Source organism: Bos indicus, chromosome 28 (assembly GCF_029378745.1).
Source record: "Bos indicus isolate NIAB-ARS_2022 breed Sahiwal x Tharparkar chromosome 28, NIAB-ARS_B.indTharparkar_mat_pri_1.0, whole genome shotgun sequence".
NCBI lineage: Eukaryota > Metazoa > Chordata > Mammalia > Artiodactyla > Bovidae > Bos > Bos indicus.
Window position 1 is genome coordinate 41,817,501 of NC_091787.1, and position 18,060 is coordinate 41,835,560.

At 37.9% G+C, this 18,060-nt stretch overlaps 1 protein-coding gene and 1 long non-coding RNA gene across 8 annotated transcripts in view; one reads left to right on the top strand and one right to left on the bottom strand.

Moving 5' to 3' along the window:
• Nucleotides 1-6,668, bottom strand: part of LOC139180430 (uncharacterized) — a 12,299-nt gene extending 5,631 nt beyond the window's left edge. Inside the window, exons 1-3 of the long non-coding RNA XR_011564686.1 lie at nucleotides 4,321-6,668; nucleotides 2,055-2,802; nucleotides 1-1,974 (exon numbers count right to left, since the gene is read on the bottom strand). The exon at nucleotides 1-1,974 is cut by the window's left edge and continues 5,631 nt beyond it. This is a non-coding gene — a long non-coding RNA (uncharacterized lncRNA). The remainder of the gene's footprint in view (nucleotides 1,975-2,054; nucleotides 2,803-4,320) is intronic.
• Nucleotides 2,699-18,060, top strand: part of SHLD2 (shieldin complex subunit 2) — a 45,710-nt gene continuing 30,348 nt past the window's right edge. For 4 of the 7 annotated variants that reach the window (XM_070782275.1, XM_070782274.1, XM_070782278.1 and 1 more), the window contains exons 1-3: nucleotides 2,699-4,229; nucleotides 6,667-6,774; nucleotides 17,856-18,050. In XM_070782275.1, the coding sequence (XP_070638376.1) occupies nucleotides 2,699-4,229; nucleotides 6,667-6,774; nucleotides 17,856-18,050 (1,834 nt within the window). Of the gene's footprint in view, nucleotides 4,271-5,354; nucleotides 5,471-6,658; nucleotides 6,775-17,855; nucleotides 18,051-18,060 lie in introns of all 7 variants that reach the window. The other 3 variants (XM_070782276.1, XM_070782279.1, XM_070782280.1) reach the window with 2 other exon arrangements.

Genomic DNA, 18,060 nt, shown 5'->3' on the forward strand with positions numbered 1-18,060 from the left:
CACAAACAATTTATTCATAGTAATAACGTGGGCAAAGCATATGGGTCTGTAGGTGTGTTGCTGACAACTTGTAAATGATCATCAGCTGCACAAGGATGGGGGAGATGCTGAGCTTTAAAGAGTATAAAGGAGTTATCTTGGAAAATGAATGGACACGGAAAGATAAGATTTCTGGGTACCACCTTGAAGTTAGTAGTAATGATCTTAAAACAAGACTAGTTTTCATTGGGTACAGTTGTAGAGTAGGTGTGATTGAACCAGGGTTTGAGTTTAGCTGGAGAGGAGAGTAGCAGAATTAAAGAAGTATGGTAGCGAGTGATTATAATGACCCTGGAATCTAAGCATTTTAAGGAGGAAAGTGAAGAATGAGGCTATAAAAATGAATTACGATCATTGTGTTCAACATAGATCCCACGTGGTCAAAGAGCTGTTGTAGTTGTCCATTTAGAGGGAGTAAGTCAAAGATAGGAGAAAGTAGTCAGCGAGTTAAAGCTTAAATTGAAATTAAGGAAATGTATAGTGAGGTTGCTTAGTCGTGTCCGACTTTTTGCGATCCCACGGACTGTAGGCTACCAGGCTCCTCCATCCATGGGATTTTCCAGGCAAGAGTACTGGAGTGGATTGCCATTTCCTTCTCCAGGGGATCTTCCCAACCCCGGGATCGAACCCGGGTCTCTCTCATTGTAGGCAGACACTTTACGGTCTGAGCCACTGTGGCACTTTTAAGGAAATGTATAGTTATTGTTAGTGGTAGGGCATATGATTATGAGAATGAATAACTGAGGTAGGGTGGAGAATAAAATCAGTAGAGCAGAAGAGGACAAGGAACCAAGAGGCCAGGGTATTAGCAGGAACACCCACACCAACAGTGAAATCACAAGAATTATAATCAGATAGGTTATTAGAGTAGGAAGAGGTGACCATGAGCAAATCAAGGAATGATGAGAGTGCCTGGGGACTGTAGCTGCGGTTTCCTGTATACTGCCATACTTCCATACAGACTTTCATGATTTGAAAGCTTCTTACCTTCTTACAAAGGACCCTGTACTCTGATCAGAAGTCCTCAATCATACCCCGTCTTTCATAACCCTGCCTTTTCAGCTGCTTATTCTTTTGTGTAGACGCTTACAGCCATGGACTTGCCTTCCATGGGAGCGCTGTTCCCCAGTAGACTTGTGTTTCCTATTTCTAGCTTACCATATGTATTACATTATTTTTAAACTGCTAGTTTACATTCACTCTTTTTTTCTCCTTTTTGTTTTTTTTAAAACCAGACTGACAGTTCCCTTAGGCCAAGGACCTTATTTGTCAATAGCACTATAAAAAATTTATCAGCAAACTCTAGGAATGATACTTTTGGAAAGTCAGTTACTATCAAGTCAGTAGTGGTATGATTCTCTATTTTTATCCCACTAAATATGATGCTTACTTAGATTTACTTATAGCAAGTGCCCACAGTTAATGAAAAAATATTTAAATTATAATGAGTTTCTTTTGTCTGTATATTACAAAATGGCTGTTCTTAATCTGTTTGCATTTTAGAGAAGGTTAGAAATACAGAAGCAGGGCTTCCCTGCTGACTCAATAGTGAAGAATCAGCCTGCCAACACAGGAGACACGGGTTCGATCCCTGCTCCAGGAACATCCCATGTGCCGCAGAGCAACTAAACCTGCGTCCCACAACTTCTGAGCCCATGCTCTGCAACAAGAGAAGCCACCGCAGTGAGAAGCCTGCGCACCACAACTACAGAAAAGCCTGTGCAGAAACAAGAACCAGCACAGCCAAAAAATAAACAAATAAAATTATTTTTAAAAAATACAGAAGCGGTTATTGATTGTGCTTATAGATTGAAGATAGGTAATATAGTCACTTGTACATTTTGAAAAGAGCCTTGGTTTTTTATTTTCTCTTTACTGGTTCAAGCCTCTATTTTGGGATTTTGAAATTGAGTTCACAGTTGCAGGAAGAAGGCCCTAAAAAGAAAACAAGGGATTTAAAGGTGACTATAATACAGCTACACAAATGCTGTTTATTCCCTTCTTTACTAACTTACCGTTTAAATGGTGCAAGTTTTGGGACTCCCCTGTCAGTCCGGTGGTTAAGACTCTGCACTCCCAATGCGGGGGACATGGGTTTGATCCCTGGAACTAAGACCCTACATGCTTCACTGAGCAGCCAAAAGAAAAAAAAAGAGTGCAAGTTTTTACAATACCAGAAGTGAACATACCAAGAGTTGACGCATTTGTTTTAGTATGCTTAATTTTATTTTCCTTAAAGAGAGTCTTTATGTGAGTATTTTTTGTGCATATTTTGATTTCTCCTTATGATTGCTTATATATTTGTTATTTTTATAATTGATTAAGAATATAAATCACCTTTATTAATTATGTTTTTGATTTATATTACATTTGTTGCTTCAGTCGTGTCCGACTCTGTGCAACCCCAGCAACGGCAGCCCACCAGGCTCCCTGTCCCTGGGATTCTCTAGACAAGAACACTGGAGTGGGTTGCATTTCCTTCTCCAGTGCCTGCATGCATGCTAAGTCGCTTCAGTCATGTCTGACTCTGTGCGACACTATGGTCAGCAGCCCACCATGCTCCTCTGTCCAGGCTATTATAAGTTAATTTCAATATATAAAAATTTCTGACAAATGCTTATTTTAGATTTTTCTTTTTCTTTGTTTTTTTTCAGAAACTATGAGTGGAGGATCTCAAGTTCACATTTTTTGGGGTGCTCCAGTCAGTCCACTGGAAATGACAGTCTCACAGGAACCAACTTCTGTAGCGTCCACTGCTGAGACCTGGAAAGAAATTCAGGTTTTGTACAATCACCATTCCTTATACCTGAAGGATGAAAAATGCAGGCACAAAAATCTTGAGGACTGTCAGGCCCTGGAACCTCTGGGCCTTCCAGATCTTCCTCATGGTCATTTTCCAGCAAACTCTATGAACAGATCTGTTCACATGAAAGATGACACCACACATCGCATTTCTGAAGCACAAACTGTAAAGTCCCAGAAGGCTTACCCCTTGGGAATGAGTGACAGAACCAGCTCCAGTGAGCAAGAACGTGGATTTAAGGGAGGCGTTCAGCATTTTACTGAAGAAGAAAAGTATCAAAAGCTTTCCAGTGAACTTAGGAAAACCAGAAACGAACAGCATGATCAATCAAACATGTGTGGTCAAAACATTCCAAAAAATCCCTTTCATTTAGCTCATAAGTGTGCAGCTATATTGGATGCGGTCTGTGGTGCTGAGCAGACTAACACGCCAGAAGCCATCAAAATAAACAGTGCACCAGCAGAGCATCATGAAATACAGAACCAGTGTCTGGAGTTCTTTCTCGCTAACACAGGAGACAAACCAAGGCCTGAAGGAACAGTAGGGAAGGCGTCAGGTGTTAAAATATCCACTGACACTGAATTTCTTAGTATAATGACCTCCAGCCAGGTTGCTTTTTTAGCTCAAAGGAAATATAAAGGGCAGAAGTCTATAAATAAAGGGACCATAAACATGGAGATTGAACCAGAGGCAAATTATGGGGAAATCAGAATAACTGAGGACAATTTGATTCAGTCCAAAGATGATTCTGCAGGAGGAAATGAAGATGGACAGAACCAAGCCTGTTCCCTTGAACTTTTTAGTCCTGTTTGTCCTGAAACAAAAAGTAGCCACACTCTCTTGAACACTGATAAAGATCTTGAAGAAAATATAACATCTCAAGAACTTTTCAATTGTGATGATAAATTTCAACCAAATGAGATACTCATTGAGTCATGTAACTCAGGAATACTGTGTTCTCAACTAAATACCTTCTGCAAAAGTTCTGGTAAGAGAAGTTGGACCTCTGAAGATAAATCAGGCCATCCTCAGGCTCTATCTGAAGTCCCCCATGTAGCTAAGAAAATTAAATTGTTTTCTAATGAGAGAGATCATACTGTAACAGTGGACCGGAGGAACATGTTTGGATTTAAGGGCATTAAAAAAACCTCATTAATAAAAAACTGTGATTCTGAACATCAGAAATACAATTGCTTAGTCATGGTGTTATCTCCATGTCACATGAAAGAAATAAATATAAAATCTGGACCAAATTCTGGCTCTAAAGTGCCTTTAGCAACAATTGTGGTAACTGACCAATCAGAAATTAAGAAGAAGGTGTTTCTGTGGAGGACTGCAGCATTCTGGGCACTTACTGTGTTTCTGGGAGATATAATTTTACTCACAGGTAAGGTCATCGTGGTAAATATCTTTTTATTTTACAAAGCTGTTGTCTTTTTCCCCCTCCCACTTTAAGCCTTTAAGGATTCTTTCCTTACCATTTGCTACTTAGGGTTCCAGCGTGATAGAGTCCCTTAGAGCATCTGTGTTGGTCTCCTCATCCCTGCATTGCCATTTCTGGGTGTTTGTCTGTCCTTCTTTGTTCTGTCCCTCCTTCTCTTTGAGAAGTCTTCTCTGGTTTCTCCTCCTTTCATTCACTGTGCTAGCATCCATGTTGTGCCTCATCGGGCTCTTTCTTTGTTTTCTTACAATTTTATTTATGTATGTCTTATTTGTAACCCTTTTCTGTAGCTGTGTTAACAGGATAATATTTCTACTATTCCATCCCTAGTAAAGCTGTGCATACTACATTCTTACTGAGGCAACATGGAATTTCTACTGCATTTTTAAATTATTAAAATTACCAAAGACCCTTGAACTGCATGGGCCCCTTTATATGTGTGTGTTTTTCAGTAGTGAACACTGCAGTGCTCCACCATTCCTGCTTGGTTGAATCCATGGATGTAGAAGAGCAAGAGGTTCAGACTCTTGAGAGTCCCTTGGACTGCAAGGAGGTCCAACCAGTCTATCCTAAATGAGATCAGTCCTGGGTGTTCATTGGAAGGACTGATGTTTTCCTAGTTAGGTAGTGAGATTACATTTACAGAGAAATGTATGAGTGAAATCCCACTTAAATTAATAGCATCCGGTTGCAGATGATTATATCTCTATTGGATATCTCATACTACCTACTGATATCCACCCAAAAGTGAACAATTCTGTATAACAGATGGATTCCAGATCAGCTTCCATTCCGCAATGGATATTTTTCTACTATACTTTAGCAATAGAGTGAAAAGATGCTGTAAATATGGTCTATATAGTCTCTAAGGAGACTAGTGACTAGAGTTAAAAGAGAAGACCTGGGACTTAACTGGGAAACCAGTGTATAATGAACAAATAGAAAACTGTATCAGTGAATGGAGCAAGAAAGCGGGGGCAAGGGCTGAATTCTAACTCCCCTCCATCCTGTCACCAGTGTTTAACATTTTACCAGTCTGAACATAGGTTTTACAATATGGTTTTCTGAAAGTTCTCCTTGAAATTTCTTGTTTGTTCCTTTCTGAAGAGCAGGCATCCTGAATGTCAGATCTTGAAAAGCCTTGAATGCTGTGTTGGTTGTTCCTGGCCAGGCCATGGGGAGCCACTGAGAGTTTTTTTAATCAAGTCAGTAGATCACATTAATGTTCTTGATAAGTCATTCATTAGCATCATGGGACATGGATTGGAGATAGGAAGGGTACCTGCTTGGAGAGAGAAGAATGTTTGATGCAAAACAGTGGCGGTGGCAGGGCTGCGGGCAGATTCAAGAGGCGGAGTCAACAGTGGGGTTGGAGACAAAGATGGGAAAGGAGAGGCAGAAGTTCAGGATGATGTCATGTTTCAGTTGACCTGGCTAGCAGCATGGTGCCAACAAATGAGGTGGGGCATACAAGAAGAAAAGCAGATTCGAGCAAGGCTGAGTTTGGGGAGCTAATCGGATATCCAGTCAGGAGTGTCAGTTAGGCAGTTGTGGATACGTGGGTAAATGGGTTTGAAGCTGAGGAGAGGGTCTGGGATATAAACTTGGAAGTAATTACTTGTAATTATGCGTCCTCGTTTTTCTTTGATTATGTTGCTGCCGTTAGAATATCTTCATACCTCTAACATTCTATATGCACTGATGACATCCTGCTGGGATGGATCTGTCTCTGTCTTTAACTTAATTTTTGTTCTGCCTAGAATTGTTTCTCCCAGGTGGTATGTTTAGTTTCACTAACTGTTTCTTCTCTTTCCATCTTACATCATGCAGCTCTGTTTTTCCTGGGAAGTGTTGCTTACCTTCAGAGTGTTTCATTTTAACGTCTATAGGAGATAATTATCATTCAGTTTAGGGAAAAATAATCAAAGTTCTTTAAGGATGCCTTATATTATATTTATATATGGCTTATAGCAGAGGAAATAAATGCATACCAAATATGTTTTACTCTTCTAGGAACTACTGCTTTGGAACCCTGCTTTGCTTCCTGACCCTAAATGATTTAATTTATCAGAAATATATATTATATCTTTGCCTTAAGTGAACAAAACCATTAAAATTTTCTCTATGGAGCAAAGCTTCCATATTGATACTACTTGAATATACAGAAGCAATTTTGTTATTTTACCTACATACAGACATTCATAGTTTCAGAGATCAAATTTGCTAGTTTATCATTTTGTGCCTTTAGGGAGATCATTTCCCCTATTTGGATTTCAGTTACCTGGCATGTGAGAGGCATGCATGGTATTTTACTATGATGAGTACATTAACCCCAGTGTGAGGGAATTTTTAGCATGATCAGAACTTTTTTCCCCCTTTCTAGATGTCACTATCCATGAGGATCATTGGGTTGGTGAGACAGTCCTGCAATCAACATTTACCAGTCAGTTATTAAATCTTGGGAGTTATTCATCTGTCCAGCCCGAAGAATGTAAGACACATTTTAAATTTAAATATAATAATTTCTTAGTATTCAAAGTATGTACATACACATATTGAGAAAAAGTAGCGTTAAAATGGCAATGTTACAAAATGTTTTCTAAATGGTTAGCTGAAAGGTATTGGTTTATTTTCAGTAAGAATGAAAATAGAGTTTATAAAAATCAACTTGTACAGTATAAATCATATTTCAAGAAATATTGGGGTTCATGATTTGTTTTCTTTTTCTTAGAGTCAATATCGTCGTGATTCTTGACCTTTTAGGGAGTCATAGACCTCTTTGAGAAGCTATGTGCCATTTCTTAAGAAAAATAGACTTAAGTAGGGAGATATAAAATTTTGCATATCATCCCAAGTGATTCCATGGACCTCTGAAGTTCTTCCATGGCATTTCTGAGCCTCTGGAATTCTTGAGGTAATGAAAAGAGGAGGTTGTATGACAAATACATGTTTAGTTTTATCAGAAATTGCCAGACTGTTTTTCAGAGTGGCTGTGCCACTTAAACTTCCTACCAGCAACGTATCTTGTAGTTTCTCTGCATCCTTGTCAGCATTTGGTATTGTCCTATTTTAAAATTTTAGCCATTCTGATCACTGTGCAGTGATATCTCACTGTGGTATTAACTTGCATTTCTCTAATGGCACAAGACAGATCTAATAGACAGAATATGACTAAGAAATAAAAGATCTAAGCAATATAGTGAGCACTGTAGATCTTATGAATAAGGTGTATCTTGTGGGTATAGATTGAATTCTACATTCTAATGATAGAAATATGCATTTTTGTCATGTGTGCACAGTACAGTCAGGAAAATTGATCCTATTAGGTCACAAAGAAAATGTTAGTAATTTCTATAAAGTGGAATTATTACAAGCATACTGATCAAATGCTATAAAACTCGAATTTGTTTCTTTTTAATTTTTCATAATGTCGTGTGTTTATTGACTGCTCCAGGTCTTTGTTGCTGCATACGGGCTTTTTTCTCGTTGTGTGCAGGCTGCTCATCGCAGCGGCTTCTCTTGCTGCAGAGAACCAGCTCCAGGGCACACAGGATCCAGTGGTTGGCGGCTGACGTGGGCTCAGTAGTTGCGGCTCCTGGGCTCTGGAGCACAGGCTCAGTAGTTGCGGTGCGCAGGCTTCATTGCTCTGCAGCATATGGGATCCTCCTAAACCAGGGATCGAACCTGTGTCTCCTACATTAGCAGGTGGATTCTTTACCATTGAGCCACCAGGGAAGTCCAAAAACTAGAATTTATTAACAACAGCAGCGGTAGGTCCTATATCTGGAAATTTTATACCTACTAAACAAATTTTGAGTGAAAAAGGAAATGCAAACTGATATTTATAGAATTAAAAATATAATCATGAAAACACTACATGTCAGAATATCTGGGATGCATTTAAGGAAAATTATCAAAGAAAAATTTATTAGCTAAATTCTTTTTTATCAATAATGATAAAAGAATAAAAATACATGAATTAAATTCAAAACTCTGATACCTAGCAAAAGAACAACAAAGTAAAGCAAAGAAACAAGGAATGAAATAGTAAAGGTAAAAGCAGTAATTAATAAGAATGGGAATTTTAAAATGATAAATAATTTTAATAATAAAATCTTGTTTCCAAAAAAATAGATGAACCAGCTAGTTAATTTGATCAAGAAAAAAGGGAGACATGCACCTCAGTGTTTCTTGCAGCACTATCTGTAATAGCCAAGACAATGTCCACTGATAAGAGGAATGGATAAAGAACATGTGGTACACGTGTACAATGGAATATTACATCCATAAAAATGAATGAAATTATGCCATTTGCAGCAACATGTATAGACCGAGATTATTGTACTGAGTGAAGTAAATCGGATAGAGAAAGACAACTATATGGTATCACTCATATGTGGAATCTTTAAGTTTTTAAAAAATGATACAAATGAACTAATTTGCAAAAGTGAAACAGACTTACAGATGTTGAAAACAAACATGGTTACCAAAGGGGAAATTTAGGGAGAAGGGTGAATCAGGTGTGCTTGGGATCAACATACACAGGCTACTATATATCAGATAGACAACCAGCAAGAACCTGCTGTACAGCGCAGGAAGCCGTACTCAATATGGGAAATTTAGGGAGAAGGGCAAATCAGGTGTGCGTGGGGTTAACATACACAGGCTACTATATATGAGATAGACAACCAGCAAGAACCTGCTGTACAGCGCAGGAAGCTGTACTCAATATGGGAAATTTAGGGAGAAGGGCAAATCAGGTGTGCGTGGGGTTAACATACACAGGCTACTATATATGAGATAGACAACCAGCAAGAACCTGCTGTACAGCGCAGGAAGCTGTAGTCAATATGGGAAATTTAGGGAGAAGGGCAAATCAGGTGTGCTTGGGATCAACATACACAGGCTACTATATATGAGATAGACGACCAGCAAGAACCTACTATACAGCGTAGGAAGCTGTACTCAATATCCTTTGATAATATATATGAGAAAAGTGTCTGAAAAAAAATGAACGTATGTAAATTTTCTAGGGAAATACAGATAGCCGAAATTGATCCCATTAGAGAAAGAAAGTTTAAACTCACCAGTTTCTATGGAAGAAATAGAGAAAATTACTAAACAACTACCATTCAAAAGAGGGCCAGGTCTGAAAATAGTTTCACAGGAAATTCTGAATTCCCAATTCCTTTTATAAAGCAAATATAACACTTAGCACCTAATCCAAATAAAGACATTACAAATAAAAATACAGACCAGTATTATACATGATTATTGATGTAAAAAGTCTAAACAGGATTTCAGTAGAAATCCCAAAGTCCCTTCACAAGTATGCACACACTAGCCCAAACCTCTTGGTGAAAAAGTGAAAGTCACTCATTAATGTCCAACTCTTTGTGACTCCATGGACTATCCATGGAATTCTTCAGGCCACAATACTGGAGTGGGTGGCTGTCTCCTTCTCCAGGGGATCTTCCCAACCCAGGGATTGAACCCAGGTCTCCTGCATTGCAAGTGGATTCTTTACCAGCTGAGCCGCTAGGGAAGCCTGACTATATGCATCTACCCTTAGCTTAAAACTTCCCCAATTTTGCTGTTCCAGGAGACACTGCTTTGGGAAACATCCCCAGTATTCTTCTTACTTGCTGCAAGTAATAAATCCTTCCTTCTCTCAATCTTTGGATTGGTAGTGTCTTTTGACTTGACACCCACAAAAAGGTGAACCAAATTTTTGGTTAACAAATTCTCATAACAAATAGAAGAATAAACTCCAAATGGATTAAGAATATAAATATTAAAAAAAAAAATCTAACTACTAGAAGGAAACATAAATGAATTCCTCTCTAATCTTGGTGTAGGCAAAGGCTTTCTTGCTATAACTCCAAATCCAGAAGCAGTAAAAACATGAGACATACATTTATCTATGGAAAAATACTAAAAACACATAAAGTCAAAAGACAGTTGGCATACTTGGAAGGAATGTTGCAGCATACACCTGAGACAAAATTCTGCTACTGCTAAGTCGCTTCAGTTGTGTCTGACTCTGTGTGACACCACAGACAGCAGCCCACCAGGCTCCCCCATCCCTGGGATTCTCCAGGCAAGAACACTGGAGTGGGTTGCCATTTCCTTCTCCAATGCATGAAAGTGAAAAGTGAAAGTGAAGTCGCTCAGTCGTGTCCGACTCTTAGCGACCCCATGGACTGCAGCCTACCAGGCTCCTCCATCCATGGGTACTGGAGTGGGGTGCCATTGCCTGCTCCGAGACAAAATTCTAGTGTTCTAGTATATGGAAAACTCTTAAAAATTAAGCAACAAGGGACCTGATTGGAAAATGGAAAGGAGACACGAGAAATTCAAGTTAAAACTACACAGAGGTGTCATTATTCACTTATCAAAGTGGCAAAAATTAAAAAATAGGACAACACATTCTGTTGGTGAGTCTGTGGGGAAACAGGCTCACTTAACCTTGCTGGTGGGAATGTAAATTGCTACAACCCTTGTGGAGGGCTATTTGGCAATACCTAAAAATCCCATGGATGGAGGAGCCTGGTAGGCTGTAGTCCATGGGGTCGCTAAGAGTTGGGCACGACTGAGTGACTTCACTTCACTTTTCACTTTCATGCTTTGGAGAAGGAAATGGCAACCCACTCCAGTATTCTTGCCTGGAGAATCCCAGGGACTCTGATGGGCTGCCGTCTATGGGGTCGCACAGAGTCGGACACGACTGCAGCGACTTAGCAGCAGCAGCAGCAGCAGCAACAGGATTATATATGTGCTCAGCTTTCAGCCCAGCAAGTTTATTTTTGAGAATCTATCCTGAAGATAGAATTACAACAATATGAAAATATCTATACATCAGAACAAAAAAATTATTCATTGCAGTATCGTTTGTAACTGCAAGGCACTGAAAAAATAGAAACACTCATATATAGAACAGTTGATTAAATTGTAGTACAGTCACATAGTGGAATACTATGCAGATGTAAAAAGAAAATGAAAAGAGTCTATGGACTGATATTAAGTGATTTCTAAGACACACTGTTGTGTGGAAAACAGAAGCCCCCAAAAGCATATGTAGCGTGCTGTTCTTCATCTAAGAAAGAAGGGAGGAGTAAGAAAATATATGTATAACTCCACATTTGTGCGACAAAAGTACAGGAAGGGGCTTCCCCTTGGTGGCCCAATGGTTAAGAATCCACCTTATAATACAGGTGACACCAGTTTGATCCCTAGTCTGAGAAGATCCCACGTGCCCCAGAGCAGCTGAACGTGTGTGCTACACTATTCAGCCTACGCCCTAGAGCCTGGGAGCTGGAACTGCTGAGCCCGTGCGCTGCAGCTGCTGAAGCCCGAGTGCCCTAGAGCCCATGCTCCGCAAGAGAAGTCGCCGCAGTGAGAAGCTCTTGCACTGCAGCTAGAGAAAGTCTGCGCACAGCAACCAAGGCCCAGTGCAGCCAGAAACAAGTACATGGGTGGATTTTTTTTAATGCAGGAAGGATAAACCAGAAGTAACAAGATTGGTTACCTACAGGGAAGGGTTGGGAGAGAGGTAGAAAGAAAGAGGGGATGGAAATAGGGTAACACTGATGAAGAAGGAGTGACACCTCTCTGAGTATGTCTTTTTGTGTGTCTCTTATCTCGTAGAACCATAGCTAATGTTTCATATACCCCCCACAGTAAACAATTAGAACCAATTAGAATGTGATGGAGTGGGAATCCAAAGCGGAATGGAGACACTGACAAATGAGCCTCACAGAATTAAAAATGAATAAAGTAGCTATGCAGAAGGGTAGTGGGGACAAAAGAACAAACCTAAGAAACTGTGGAAAAGGGTGTATTGACTGGATTCTGTAAGGCCAAGGGGAAAAACAGCTGTACATAAGTGCTGTAATCTAGTTAGTAAAAGTATTTCTCAAGGAGGAATGTGTTAGCAACAGCTTTGTATATGTACTAGAATTGAACAAGTAAATAAATATGTAATAGATAATGAGAATTGGGTTTTTCATTGTTACAGAAAGAAATTATACATAAAAAAGGGGGAAGATTAAAGGGAACCTTTTGGATTAGAGTCAGAGAGATTAGTATAAGCTCATGGTCTTCTATATATATATATAAGCAAATAGATACAGGAATACAGAAATATAGATGTAAGTGTATGGATGGGCTATTATGCTCAGTACATAAATTTCCTGGTTCCGTCTGCTGAGAGGACACAGCAGCAGGGACACCTCAGTAGTAATGATCCCACCTAGTGCCCGTATCTTGGTCTGTAAAAGGAATCGGCTCTGCTAGAAGTGGTTGACTACAGGCCTGGGGCGAAGCAAATCCGAGAAGAGCCTGGAACTTTCATGGTGTCAGAAAAGGGTTGTTTTGGAAGAACACAAAAGCCAACTTGAAGGACAGCCTATTGGCAAAAACTGGAACAATTTAAGAAAAAAAGAAAAGATAGTGTTGGATTATAGCCCTCAGAATAAGATATGTATGGATTCATACTGATATAAATATTTAACTAACTTATAAAATAAGTAAGCAAGTAAATAAACGAGAGAGCTCTTTTTCACAATTCCATTGGATAAATTGGAATTCCAATGAATAAATGTGAGAAGAAAGAAGAAAACAGAGAATTACCATTAGGTAACTACTTCAGTAATAAATATTGCAAACAAAGATGCATTAATAGATGCTAAAATTAGTAGTGGAAGTTTGGGGGAGCTATAGCATTGCATATGTATGCAAAGTATCTCCCCAAGGTAGTTATCAACATACAAGGGAAAAAATAACTTTATAGTGAAGAAACTTGGCTGACATCAGCTTAACTGGGTGATCAAGGCAAGTATTCTCAGTATTAAGGATTGTACGAATTCCTTGCTTTGTTGCATTGGCAGGGACACAGCATAATTGTTGTGCTATTCCTGCCAAGAATGCATAACCTCATTTCAGTCATGAGTAAACATTGGAGAAACCCAAATGGAGACACATTCTACAAAGTAACTGATCGATACTCTTCAGAAGTGTCAAGGTCATGAATGACAAGACTGATATCTACTGCAGATTAAAGGAGGGTAAAGAGAAATAAGAACTAAATGTAATGTAGAATTCTGGATAGGATGCCACACAGAAGAAGAGTATTAGTGGGAAAATTGGTAAAATTTGAGTAAGATTTATAGTTTAGTTACTAACATTAATATTTAGACAGTATTAGTTTCTTGTTTGTGGATAACATGATGGATTATTATGATTATTATTTATAGACTTACAAAGAATCCTTCCCCTCTTAAAACTACAAGCAGATTATTAGAGATAATGGGAAAGTTTAGCAAGGTGGCCATGTAAAAGGTTAATATACAAAAGTCTATTGCATTTCTAGAATGGAGTGACTAACAACTAGTAACAAGTGAAAACAAGGCACCATTTACAATATTATCATGTGAATTTAACAATTTTGTTGTTAAATGAAACAATGAAAAATTAAAAGACTAAACATATTTTGTTCACTGATTGAAAGATTTAACATTGTGAAGATTTCAGTTCTCCCCAAGTTGATCTGTAATTCAGTAAAAATCCAATCAAAATCCCAGTAAGATTTTCATGAAATTTGATAAATTATTCTGATAGGTAAAACAGTAAGTGGTCAAAAGCAGCCTGGGATTTTATTTTTTTTTTTAATTTAGGGATTTCTTTAAATGATTTAAGTTTAATGTTTTATTATGAACATTTGAAGTTGCTACATCTTGGAAAGCACATTTCCAAGGAGTCAAATGGCTTTTAGAGATGTTATTACAGATGTTTTATAGTTGTTAATACAATGGAAGGGTAAAGAATGTTTTAAAATAATGAAAATAATATGGAATGTAAGTATTTTTCAAGGGATTTGAGAGACAGATGTTGTAGATCTCGTTTTAAGACTGAACTGGATTCAAGTAAGATTGCTCTAGTTCAGTAATTTCATGAAGATCTAAGGATCCAATTCTGGATGGAGAATATGCCATGGAAACTCTGGGTAGCTTCAGGCTTTTGCAGAATAATGTGAAAAATATTGAGCTAGTTAAATAGCTTTTAGAAGTTATTTCAAATTTGTTTTTCTATTTACATAGGAATTTATATTGCCTTGTTTTTCACAGGTTACACAAGTTAGTAGCTAAATAAAGTATGTTCTAAGCCTTTTTTGTATGATTAGGTAACTATTTTGAAAATAGTTAACAGTTGATACTTTGAAAATATTGTAGTTGTTTTTCTTCTGAAAGAAGAAGTCAGTTTTGGTTTTTATTTTTGCAAGTTGTTACGACTCATGAGAGCTTACTTCTGATCAACATGCATGTAGAACTTTCGTTCTTTTCTCATTATAGTAAGGTGTTATAAATTTTACAAATTTAGTCCTGATAATGTGACAGGATATAAATTTATCTTAAATATTACTAAATTAAATATATAAATAAAAGTTTTAACACAGTGTTTCCATGAAGCAGACTATTTTATTTTGAATCTAAGTAATCAAATGTGTCTGTACAAATTTTTATGAAGCAAGAATTGGTAAATAATTTGATGTTAGGGAGCTTCCCCTCCCTCCAAAGCTCTTATTGCCGATAAAGAATAAAGCCCAGAAAAGTTATGTACAAGTTCAGAAGAGTCATTATTGACAAAGTCAGAGTTGAACCCAGCTCTTCTGATTCCAAATGTGCTGGAAATATTGTGAAAGAGGAATCAGAACACCTGGTGAATAAGCTGGAGCTGTAGAAGGAGATATTGGGAGTTGGGTTTTGCTATAATGTAATTGGTCTTATCTTCACTCTTCCTCTCTTTCTCATTCATCTTTCATGATATCTGTTCTTTTCTTTTATGTTCATTATCTTTGTTATGATATCACCATTGTTTTATAAAATTCATTTATGAATTAAGTAACCTTAATTAGAATAGATTTCATATCAGGTTCTGGAAACTTTAGAACATTTGTTTTTATCCATCCACTCAGCTATACTAGAAATCTTGTCTTTCAATCTTTCCTTTAGCCTCCACATCTGACTGTTTTAGATTCTGCCTCTGAACTGGTTCACAAGTCTGCCACCCTTTTCTCCTTCATGCAGTCTTGCCTGGTTTCCAGCTCTCATCATCTGCTGGATGGTCATTAGGCTTCCTAAAACATTCTTCCTACTTTTGTCTGTGAAAATTGCTTCTTCTGCATTAAAGCATTCATAAACTTGCACGGGAAGATATTACATCCCTTTTTTTTTTCCGCCAGTTTTATGAGATATAATTGACATACAGCACTGTGTAAATTTAAGGTACACAGCATAATACATAATGATTTGACTTGTATACATCATGAAATGATTATGACAATAAGTTAAGTGAATACCATCGCATATGAATGAGATGATAAAAGATAATAAAATTAAAAAGAAGAAAATGTTTTTCCTGTGATGAGAACTCTTAGGATTCACTCTCTTAATAATTTTCACATGTAACATAGAGCAGTGTTAATATATTTATCATGTTGTGCATGACACCCCTAGTACTTACTTATCTTATAACTGAAGCTTTATACCTTTTGACTGCCTTCATCAATTCCCCCTCATGGCCCCCCATCTCTGTTAACCATAATATTACATCTTTATTTTCACTAATTGCCTACTGAAAATTAAAATTTCCTTCCATTATGAATAAGGTGATGATCCACAGTAATATTTTCAATACTTGTGACTTGATCGCCAATGGAAAGCACATATATTTTCATATCACATTATAGTTGTTGGAGGTAACTTGAATATTATTTATCCACATGATACTTTGGCATACTTTGAAGTTATAGTAGTTGTTGCGTACTCTGCTATATCTTATTATTTAATGTTTTAATGAGGCACATAAGTTATCCTCAGTTTTAAAAATATTTTGATTACTGTATTTCCATATAATTGGTTATCCTATTTCATTTGATGAATTTTGAGATATTACTCTGTAATAAAAATGTTGTAAAATTAGATAATGGTTATAGCCACACAACTTTGTGAAGTACAAAAAGCAAAACACTGAAATGTATACTCTAAAAGGGTGAACTTGGGAATTCCCTGGTGGTCCAGTGGTTAAGAATCTGCACTTTCACTGCTGAGGTTCATTCCCTGGATGGTGAACTAAGATCTCACAAGCCACACAGTGTGGCCAGAAAAAAAAGAAAAAGGGTGAACTTTATGTATGTGAATTATATTCCAATAAAGTTGTTACAAAAATATTATTCTGATAATGGGTCCATATGCTTTATCAGAATACCAAAAGCATCTGAGATACGTAAAGGATTACTAACCCTTTCTCTTTACCTGGAAACATATTCTTCTTCCCAGTTACTACCTAGAAACCTTTTCTTAGGCATTTTCCCAAAGCATTGCTCAAATATTTCCTCAATAAAGCAAGCCTCTTCCAACTTCCCTGGGCAGGTCTTTACTACTACTACTACTACTACTACTACTACTACTACTACTAAGTCACTTCAGTCGTGTCTGACTCTGTGCCACCCCAGAGACGGAAGCCCACCAGGCTCCCCCGTCCCTGGGATTCTCCAGGCAAGAACACTGGAGTGGGTTGCCATTTCCTTCTCCAATGCATGAAAGTGAAAAGTGAAACTGAAGTCGCTCAGTGGTGTCCGACCCTCAGCGACCCCATGGACTGCAGCCTTCCAGGCTCCTCCATCCATGGGATTTTCCAAGCAAGAGTACTGGAGTGGGGTGCCATTGCCTTCTCCGGGCAGGTCTTTAGGTGCGCTCTTAGGAATGCTTACACGTGTCGCTTATATCCTAAGCCCAGTGCTGGTTGTCAACCTCTAGGCTGATAATTTCTTCAGCCTTGAGATCATGTCTTTGTATCCCTAGCACTGGGAGTCTCAAATGGCTGTTTTTCTGTGTAGTATTCAGATGGGTGGTTAGAGAGGAGAATGACAGCATTTTAGCCAGTGAATATGGTGAGGGCAGAGGCTTAAAAGTGAGAAAGAATAGAACATGTTCTTGGAGGGCCAGTTAGAGGAGTGTTAGGAGTATTTCAGATGAGAAATGCTAACAGTCTTGAGGAAGAATAGGGGTGGTTGGGATAGCTGGGGAAGATGTGATCAAATCAGATTTCAGGGATTAGGGCGCTGGTTGGATACAACAGGGTAATGGAGGAGTCAAAAAAATAATTGATGCATATCTATATATAGCTGATTCATTTTGTTGTATAGCAGAAACTAACACAACATTGTCAAGCAACTATACCCCAATTAAAAAAAAAACTAAAATATTGGTCTTGGTTAATTGGTAGAAAAATGATACTGTTAATGAAATAGAGAAGTAAGGGAACAGGGCAGTTTTTTGTTTTTTTTTTTTTTGCAGATGATAAATAATTCCATTTCCGTTGGTTAAAAACATCAAGCTTATTTTGGCATCTAACCTGGTTCAAGGATAAGCTACATGCTTTATAGAAATTAAATCATGTTTGACACTTAATCACACTTTGCAACATAAAATGCAGTTCTAAGAAAATGCCGTGTTATCAAGAAAATATAACGTTTCCCTCTTTTGTATATTTGGTCTTTTTTTTCTTTCCTAGATTCCAGTATGATTAGTAATGTTGTACTTCAAGACTTACTGGCATATGTATCTTCAAAACATTCCTATCTCAGAGATCTTCCTCAGAGGCATCCTCAGAAAATGAGCAGTATAGAATTTATAGAATTGGAGCAGCTTCAGCCAGACATACTAGTCCATGCAATTCTAAGAGTTGTTGATATCACTGTACTGACAGGTAAATATTT